We start from the raw sequence: 10,091 nt of genomic DNA, 5'->3' as shown, positions 1-10,091 counted from the left end.
TTTTTGCCCTCACACTAAATAAATGTTAATGAAAATTACAATCATCCTTTTTATTTTATTTTTTCATTCCTTTCTTCCATTTCTTCACTTCATTTTTTCTCTTGCCATTAGTTCCTCCTCTTTGTCTTTCTCGTTTACATCTTTAAAATGAAAATTGTTGATATGTGTTGTTTCCACTATCTCAATTTTGTATAACCTTAGAAACTATTGGTTGTTACTATGGATAATCAATTACGAATTAAAATAACTATAATATTTTTACACATTTTGAGTTATCTAATAACTCAATTATGCACCTAATAAATTAGCAGTGATACGTAAGATTATTCGCAATGTGCATTGCCAAAACTTGTTTTTTTAGGGATCATAAAGTATCTATGTTACCCATTCAAAAACTTAGGATCATAAAGTATCAATCTTACCAATTCAAAACCTAACACTAATAATTTGTGACACATTATTTAAATTAGTGGAAAAAGCATACTCCAAGGGTGTCCAAATTAAAAAAAAGAAATATTTATTCTGTAATAAAAAAGTAGAAGTCAACTATAAATCGCCAACTCTACATGTTTATAGTCATATTTCGGGTGTTATTAAAATCTAATAACCATCTATAGTTTCCTTGCGATGGTTATGTTGCATAAATACTTACTTATGACAGGGTAAAAATGGGATAATAAAAAAAGGTGAAAAGTTTTACACCAAATAAGACCTCATGCTTTATAAATACTAGTGATTGAGACACACTCAATTTGTGTGTGCATTAAAAAACATATGATGCTCTAAGAAATACAAACAATGTGTAAACATGAAAGAGAAAAAAGCATAAAAGTTGGTAAATAAAACACAGGATTATACAAGTAAAATGAAATCATGATTATTTATCAATGGTGAAGGGACAAGTGCTCTAACAAATATGTAGTAGTTTTAGAGTGTTTTAAGTACCATCGGATGAATATGGAGGTGTAGATAACATGGAGAAATCAAATCAGAACAAATGCATTATCGTGGAAAGACAAATATTGACTTTTTAGTTTTTAATTGTAACTATATTGTAACCATTTAGCCCTTAATAATAAGGGTAGAATTGATAATTCAAAAAATGACACATTTTGTTAACACCAAACCTTGCTTAGATTTTGTATATAGAAATATATACAAAAAAATTAGTTAAAACACTAATTATCCTTGGTATTTTTTTCAAATGGAATTCTCTTACTATCCCAGAATGGATAAAGTTTTTGGAAAAAAGAATTGCTAGTATAGGGCTACTAAAGTCTTTTAACTGCTAAAATAGCTCGAGTTCATCGATTTTTAGTTGATTTAAGCGACATGCTACCAATTGAAATTACAAGTATGTAAGTGCTATAATCAATAGTTTAACACAGTAAAATTCAAGCTAATGACAACTCCGGGGTGCATATTGCAATTAACCTTAGTCCCCAGAAAAGAATCGGCGAAATACAACCGCAATACTAAAGAAGGAAAGAGAGGAAAAAGGTGAAACCAATTTGTTTCTCTCTGTTTCCTCCTGCTGTATTTCTTTCATGGATTCACTGAAATCGAGCATTCCTCAAGTGGGTTTGCACCGAAACTTCGATCTCTCTTTTCCCAATCTGCCTATGCCCCCATCAAGGCTAAAAGTTACATGCGGGTCGAGAAAGATTGGACCAAGAAAACAATGTGGAGGTCAAGGGTGTTGTCTCCAGAAGCCATACAAGCTGTCCAATCTTTGAAATTAGCAAAATCTCCAGGCAAATTAGCAGAGGTCTTTGCCAATAGAATCAGCAGACTCATGAAGGCTGACTTGTTGGATACTTTATACGAGCTGCAAAGGCAAAACGAAGTAGAATTAGCCCTTCAGGTAAATGTATGTATATCTTGTCGTGACTGTTTTGGTTTCGTGGGATTGATTATATTTTGTAAAGGGATTGTGGAATTTGATGAGAAAAGAATTGAAGGGTTGAAGAAAAAATTTAATTTTGTGGGCATTATTATTTGTTTTGGAACAAAAAAATAGATTTTTCTGTTACCCAAGGATTAGGGGAGAAGGAAAAGAGAAAAAAAGAAAAAAAATAGCCAGTTTCTTAACAGTTTCGGAGCTTTGAGCATTTTAAATTTCAGAGTTTATGCTTGAAATATTATGCGTCAGTTATGTGTCAAATATATATGCAGTGAAAATTGGTTATTTTGATGATGCTTTTACTTATGGATGTCTTATTTGAACCAGATTTTAATGATGTTGGGAAGTTTGACAAATATTAATAAGTTAGCTGTATAACTCATATTGTTAGGATGATGGTCTGAAAATTGTAATTGCAGTTAATTGTGTGCCGATAGTGTCAAGATGAAGATGAGAAATCAAGTGAACATGATTGTAATTTTAATTTTCTCTTTGTCTGTGCCACTTGCATGATGGATGTAGTGCATAGGTCAAGGTGAAGTCATTGTCTTAATACATAACAGAATCAATTCTTACCCACCTCTGTGGTAGATGGTTTCTGGAAAGTCTCCTAGTAACAGTAGAATTATGACTCTACCAAATTTTTTAGTAAAGAGCAGTTGAAAATCCTAAACTAGAGGTTTGCCTGACTTCCTGATCTGCATTAGATTGAAGACATAAAAGATGCTTGTAAGTTTTATTCTTCCAGAGATGGACTTTGGCTGGACTTTAGCTAGCATTGAAAATTGTGGGAATTGTCAATATGGTGATGTCATGTAAAGGTTCTTTGTTAAGATAGGCTCATGTTCCTGCACAAGTCATTCATGCTTTTTGATACAGTAATATACGTCTATTAATGAAACTAGAGAGAATCAGATTGGCAGCTAGAGACAGCTAAATGTCTATCTTTTGTTACGTTTGTGTCTTCAGATACCAGTTTGAAATCAAGGAGTCCCTTTTTATCATGAATGCTACTGGTTATTGTCTATCATCTTTCCTCTGGCTGATTGTACTTGACTCAGTGCATTTTTTTATAGTTGCATAATGAACTCTTGAATGAAATGGCACTTCAGCTCTCTCTAGCTGCTATGGCATATGGTAAAAGTTGTGCTTTTAGAGAAATAGTTTACGTTTAATAGATTCAAAGTTCAACCTAACATGTCTCCTTATCTTGGGTTGATTTTTTCCCTTTTAATTGTGCATTATCTGCAAAGTAATCAGGACTCAGGTGTTTAATTTTGCAAGAAAAGAAATTTGGTATGAACCGGGTATATCTATTTTCAGTGACATGATCCTGATGTTGGGAAAGAGTAGCAATATTGAAATGGCTGAACAGCTTTTTGGCGAGCTAGAGAAAGAAGGCCTAAGGCCTGACACCAGAACATACACTGAGATGATTGGAGCATATTTCCGTATCAAAATGATAGAAAAGGCAATGGAGTCAAATGAATCAATGAAGGGATCAGGTTGTGTTCCTGACAAGCTAACATTCAGGATCTTGATAAAGAACCTTGAAAAGACTGGCAAAAAAGAACTTATAGCTACAGTGAAGAAAGATTGTCTTTCCTATATTAAGTACCCTGAGAAATTTCTTGAAGAGGTTGAAAAGACATACGTAAGTACTGTTTTCACTAGCAAAGCTTTTACTTCTAATTTTATATATCTTTATGTTGAAAAATGAACTATTGAGTGTGCATGCATTCTGTGGCTCCCTTTGTCATAATTTTAATAACAATATGAAGAGGAGTAGTCCTGCTGTACATAAGACCTTTACTGTATATTCTTTTGTGCGCAGTTCTATGTGTCATTGGTCACAATGTCTCTTCTGGTTTTTTAATTGGATGCAAATAATCTTAACTTTCATGCCTTAAGAGTGTACCGTTATTTAGCAACCTTGTGAAAAACTTATTTCTTAATTATCTCATGATTTTGTTGTCATCTATTGCTATGCCATATGCCAGCGTTTCTCAGTGCTAGAACTAAAACTTATTTTAGTATTGGTGGAAATGGATAATAACCATTGTCTGCTTGTAATTTTTACTCGGATCTTAGACAATATTTTGGACCATTGTACCTTAAACCCATTATGATGTGTAATCCCAACTTGGATTGCACCTGGGAATGGCAGCAGTTTAGGCAGCTGAGGAAACGGACCATTTGAATCCTAATATGAACTTGGACCTGATTAGAGGAAACTTTCCAGCAGGCCCCTGAACTATTCACTTTGCACGGTTTTGGCCCCTTAACTATAAATTGTCGCAAATAAGCCCTTGAACAAAAAAAAAATGCTTAGTTTAAGGGCTTCCATCAATTTTTGGGCGTTAAATGCAAAAGAATTAAGGGCAAAACTGACCAAACAGAAAAACCAACAGACAATTTGGTTAAAAAACCAACTGTATTAAGTCAACTAATAACATGGAATTTAATGTTTCTTCCTCTTCTTTCATCTTCCACCTTCTCTAACTCTAATTTGATGAAATTAGCAGTCAATGAGGCCTTTCAGGTTGTTCTTGTGGGATCATTTTTTTTGTTTGGTCGGTTTTGCTCCTAATTCCATCACCTCTTAACAGCCAAAATTGATGGAAGTCCTTAAACTAAACATTTTTTTGTTCAAGGGCTTATCTGTTACAATTTATAGTTGAGGGGCCAAAACCATACAAAGGCAATAGTTTAGTGGCTGTCGGAAAGTTTCCTCACCTGATTATCATTAATCTGACTAAGGCTGCAACCCTTTGGTTCCAAAACCTGTTCAATTTCTTTTGGATTCTTGGTCAGTTGTCAATGCAAAATTAATTAGCTACATGTTAAGTTAAATTATGTCAGTTGACAATTTCTACTTAATGCATTACCTATACTTTCTTCTTTACCAAGTAGCTGTTTTATCTGTTCCCATTTTTTTCTTCTTCATTTTTTTTTAATACATAACATGATGCTATGTTTTGTGCAATATGCATCTGGTTGTCATGCTTTTACACCTCTGTACAGATGGATTAAAGGGTTAACTGAAACCACAAACAATAAATAACCTTGTCTCTTAAGCTGCCCATATCTCTTGCCACTATCCTACATTTTCATCAGGCCTATTCATTTTTTTTTTCTTGATGTACTGATACAGCTCATGGTAATGTTTTGTAAATTTCTTCTTGCTTTGGGTTGATTTGGTGATTGGATCTTGTTTTTCTTCAGCCAAAGCGAAGGTTACTCAACGTTGTTTGAAGATATGTAGCATCTTTCAACCATGTCCTCCTTTGTGCTACCTTGAATTTCACAATCCTTGGAGCTGGATGAAGCTTGTCACCATAGCCAGCTACCTTGAGATAGTTGCTGCCAGCTTATTGGCATATGAGCTGGCAATTCTCACATTGACTGGAATGCAAGGTGAATTATTCAATTTAATTTAAGCAATAATCATTTTAAAAAATTTCTACCCTGTATCAGATCCTTGCACGATGGTAGTTTAGGCTCGTAATCACTAATTATGACTTCATTAAGCAATTTTGGCAATTTTGAACTAACTAGGCTGACTAAGTGCCTTGTAAGGTCATTGCTGTTGGATTAATGCAAATACCATTTTACAATATGAACTCTTTTAGCTACCGAAAAATTCCCTAAGTTGTAGCATCAACTCTTGAAAGATGCTGCTTGTGCCTTATAATGTAATGTAAATCTCCCAAAATTTGCAACATTTTCTGTAAGGTCTTTGAAGTTCCAATTCCTATAGTGCAAAAGAGTTGCCAATCAGACAAGTTTATATTTGTGTATTAGCTGCGTACTCTTTCAAATTATTTTACCCTGATTTTTCTTATTCAAGAATTGATTTACATTTTTTTTTGCCAAAACGTCAACATTGTTTTAACAGAGTGTAAATAACTTTACAGCGTGGTGGGCAACTGCCTAAGGTCTACTTGTGATTGTTGAACTAACTGTGGGAAGATAATTCTTCCATCTAATTTTCTATCCTAGTTCTGTTGCAAACAAAGCAACTCTCTGACTTCATGCATGAACTTTTACTTACATAGGAGAACCCACAAGAACCAATTCAGGATCATAGAGCTAAAATGTCTTCCAGAAGATTGGCACTTAATGAATCATTGCTATCGTGCCTCAGTAGTTTGTCAATAACATGCTTCTGATCTGCTTCAATGATTATATTCTGCAATCCTTCCTCTAGAACTTAGGTGAGGCTTAATTTGATTGCCTTAGCTGACTCCATCTGCACCTTTTTGCTCCTGATATGACCAGTGATTGCCCGGGCAGTAATTATCTCACCTCTCCCGTCTCTTCCAACTGCCCTATACCTGCTTTCCCTTTACCAATGCGGCTCTTTGAAGCTATGTTGATTTTAATGTTGTTTATGAGGGGAGGATTCCAATGGTCGTCCTCACTGTCCATTTCATTGTCCAATCTTCAAATTTTGACCACTTAGTGATAGCTTGGTGCATCATCTTCATAAATCATCGCATTCATCTGCGAGTTTTAAAATTGATCTTCTTGCTAATAAAATTTGCCACAGAATGTTTGTTGTGATTGCTATGTGTCTGAATTCTCTTTTCCGCTTGTAGCTCCTTTTCAGCTTCTTCCACCATACCCAAAAAATTGCCTCTTTGCTCTCCCAGTCCATCTTGGATAACTGGAGAGCATTCCCATAATGCTTCAGCACCACGGCCAAGAATAAGAGCATGCTCAATTGATTCTTTACCTTCCCTGCATCCTTGACAGATTAGGTTGCTTGCCTGTTTCTGCTATGTATTACAGCGTTAACTGGGAGGCTCTGCTGCAGATACTTCCAAATAAATAACTTAATCTTATGTTTGATATTATGCTTCCATAAGAAGTTGCATATCTTGAAGCTGTCCTTTCATGCCCACATTTACATTCTGTTTTAACTTCTTTTCTTCTTCTTCTGGGCTGCATTATATGCTGGTCTTACAAAATAGATCCCATTCTTAGAGTGCTTCCAAAAAAGTTTCTGATGCTAATGGGGAATTGCATAATGGTCTCAATATCCCTTCTACACATGATTTGGCTCAGAGTTATTTTGCTCCATTTGAAGTTCTGTATGAGCTGGTCAACTCTTTCCAATTGATAGAAGGGGGAGTTTCTGGGTCCTTAACTCTCCATCTTCATTCAAATGGATTCTATTATGGCCAGCATTTTTATTAATTTTTAATTAATCTAAGTTTTCAATTGTTTGTTTAAATTGGACTCAGATTGTGGATCAAAGAAAAGGCCAAAAAAGGGAAAAAGACATTAGGGCTAAAACAATTTTTTGTTAAAGAAAAGGGGCCTGTAGCCCAAACTAAGGCCCAAGTAAGCTAAGAAGGCAATTTTGGATTTTTTGAAGCAAAAAAAAAAAGGGAAAGATGATGGATAAGGCTTAGATAATCTAGAAGGTTTTTGTTGCAGTTAAATCCTTTGTCCCATGTTAGAAAAATCAAAGGAAATTCACCCAACGTATGTCATAAATACCCTAGGCAAGAACAATCCCTCACTATTATGTCTTCTTCACTAGCAAATGATAAACAAAAGAGAGAAAAGGAGGGAAAAGTCAAGCATAGAAGATTCATCTAAGTCTAGTTGTAGAGCAAGAAGAGGAGATCATAACCTAGAAGTGTAGTGATTTCTTCAAATTAAGAATTTGATTTAATAATTAATTGTATAGTTGCTTCAAGAATAGACATAGGTAACCTATGATCTTGCTTAGAAAGAATTATGGAATGTTATTGCATGTATCATGCTTGATTTATGGCTGGAATATTGCATGTTTTCTTCAAAACAAGAACTAGGTTTTTGCATGTAGAAAAGGAATAGGAAAAAAATTGTAGAAAATATAAGGGCAAAAGGAAACCATTGCCAATTGGCAAGACCAGCTAGCCATAGTGACTCACTAGACTAAGGTTGCCGGAAAAGCTTGGGAGGGCAATTGCTGATCATTGCTGCTTATGTCGGCTGGTGATGAAGGTGGTGGGTAGTGGTAGCCATGTTAGATTGTGAATTAAAGGAAAAGGAAAGAGGTTTGTAAAAGCTGCAATTTATTGGAAATTTTTGTAAAAGTTTATTATGAGTCTGACTTTGAAAATTCATAACTTATTATAGACTAGTAAAAATTCGAAAATTTCAAGGAATAGGCTACCACATAAATCCTGGGTATTTATATAAATGCCATATACTATATAAATCATTAGGTGATAAATTATATCTGTACCCATTTCTAATCTTAATAAGTATAGAATACATATTAAAATACTATATATATTAGTTGTACCCTATATATAAATACTATATATACATGTATATATAGTATATAAACATGTTTCTTTACTATATATACAAATATATAGTATATATATAATTGCTATAAGCATGTATATACATGTTTATCAAAATACATTATATTATAATGAATAGAACATATATGATTAAATATAGACATGTCTATATAATACATGTCTATATATATTTATAATACATGTCTATATAATACATGTATTATAAACATATTTATATATAGACATCTATATATAGACATGTCTATAATGTATATACATGTTCTATATATATTATAAACATGTTCTATACATATTTATTATATGGTGTATTTTAATTGTATATACAATTATAATAATCTATAAACATGTATATATGAATAATTATATAATACAGATATAGGGTACTAGTATTTCTAGAATCATATCAGTTGTTAAGTTTTCTACTATATGAAATGTATGTTTTATGCAATAATTATTATTACATATAATTCCATTTTTTAATTTATATTTTACTATTAATGGTTGTCCATTAGCCGCATATAGTTCTTCATTGGTTCTTTTTAAATATTCTAATGGAATTATTCCTCCTTTAATACAACTTGTATCTGCTCCATTATCGAATAAAGTTATTAATGTTTCTTGAAAATTTAATACTTTGACTATAACTAATCCATACCATTTTTGATAATTTATTTTATCATTGATATTTACATAATCTTTTCTTTGTTTTCAGTTCTGTCTTCTATTTCTAATATGGGGTTTTGAATTGGTTCTATTGGTATTTTTGAACTTGAGGCTAATTGGCTTTGTAATATAGTAATCTTAGTTTCTAAACTTAAATCTTTTGTATATAATTCTAATATTTCTTTTTGTAGAACTTTTACCTGTTGTTTTAATTCATTGATTTCCTTTTGTAAAGAATGAGTTGTATCTTTTTTAATTATTCCTTCTATAGGATATTTATCTAATAATCTAGAAATACTAAAGGGTTCAGTTATTTTTGGAATTTTTTCTTCTGCTAATATTATCCCTTTTAATTTTTCTAAATACGTCTTCCTTGTTTCTATATTATCTATTTTCTCTATTAGATCTAATAAAAATTCTTTATCTTCCTTTGTAGTTATAACATTTATATATTTTTTATCTTTGCAATTACATTCATCTGAACTTATTTCTTTATCATCTTTGCAATTACATTTATCTTTGCAATTACTTTTTGTTTGAGTGTGCCACCATATCATTTTTCAGAGGCATCTGTTTCTACTATCATTTTAGCATTAGGGTTTGGAATACCTAAACAGGGTAAGTCTATAATCTTAGCCTTTAAATATCTTATTTTTTGAGTATGTTCTTCTGTCCAGGGAGAGGGGTCCTTTCTTAATCTCTGAAATAATATTCTACATTCTGTTCTAAGATTTGGAAAGAAATCTGCTACATAATTTAAACATCCTAAAAATCTTTGTAATTGATTTTTATCTTTAATTTCATCTGGAAATTTACTTGTAAATTCTAGAGCTCTTGTAATAGGTTTAATAGTTCCTCTGGTTATATTATGTCCTAAAAATCTTATTTCTGTTTGAAATAATTTCATTTTTGGTGCTGATAATACTAATCCATTTTTCTTTACTATATTTAGAAATATTTTAGTATGTTTAAAATGTTGTTCTATTGAATTTGAATATATTAAAACATCATCAATATAAACTATAATGAATTCACTGTGATTATTAAATATGTCATTCATTATATTTTGAAATTCTGATGGAGCATTTTTTAATCTAAAGGGCATAACTATCCATTCATAATGTCCAAATGGTGTAGTGAATGCAATTTTATATCTATCTTTTTCTGCTATAATAATTTGCTAATATCCTGATTTT

The 10,091-nt window shown here is 32.3% G+C and overlaps 1 protein-coding gene across 3 annotated transcripts; it reads left to right on the top strand.

Moving 5' to 3' along the window:
* The first annotated feature begins 1,544 nt into the window (after positions 1–1,544).
* Positions 1,545–5,627, top strand: LOC113763357 (protein THYLAKOID ASSEMBLY 8-like, chloroplastic). Of its 3 annotated transcripts, none has more exons than XM_027307129.1 (3): positions 1,545–1,864; positions 3,227–3,557; positions 5,129–5,627. In XM_027307129.1, exons 2-3 carry the CDS (start codon positions 3,231–3,233, stop codon positions 5,156–5,158), a joined length of 357 nt encoding a protein of 118 aa, XP_027162930.1. In that variant the 5' UTR covers positions 1,545–1,864; positions 3,227–3,230; the 3' UTR covers positions 5,159–5,627. The 3 variants fall into 3 exon arrangements, with proteins under 3 accessions (XP_027162930.1, XP_027162931.1, XP_027162929.1); XM_027307130.1 differs by having other exon boundaries at positions 1,545–1,870; XM_027307128.1 differs by lacking the exon at positions 1,545–1,864 and adding an exon at positions 2,995–3,040 and having other exon boundaries at positions 3,157–3,557.
* The last annotated feature ends 4,464 nt before the right edge of the window (positions 5,628–10,091 follow it).

The sequence above is a fragment of the Coffea eugenioides genome, chromosome 2 (assembly GCF_003713205.1).
Source record: "Coffea eugenioides isolate CCC68of chromosome 2, Ceug_1.0, whole genome shotgun sequence".
In the NCBI taxonomy this organism is placed as follows: domain Eukaryota; kingdom Viridiplantae; phylum Streptophyta; class Magnoliopsida; order Gentianales; family Rubiaceae; genus Coffea; species Coffea eugenioides.
This window is presented reverse-complemented; position numbering and strand designations above follow the sequence as displayed.

Excerpts from the sequence above, each read along its gene's own strand:
- LOC113763357 (XM_027307128.1), top strand. The coding sequence starts at position 3,004 with ATGGCACTTCAGCTCTCTCTAGCTGCTATGGCATATG. Across the intron at positions 3,041-3,156 it reads TCTAGCTGCTATGGCATATG|TAATCAGGACTCAGGTGTTT; the intron begins GTAAAAGTTGTG and ends TTATCTGCAAAG. Across the intron at positions 3,558-5,128 it reads AAGAGGTTGAAAAGACATAC|CCAAAGCGAAGGTTACTCAA; the intron begins GTAAGTACTGTT and ends GTTTTTCTTCAG.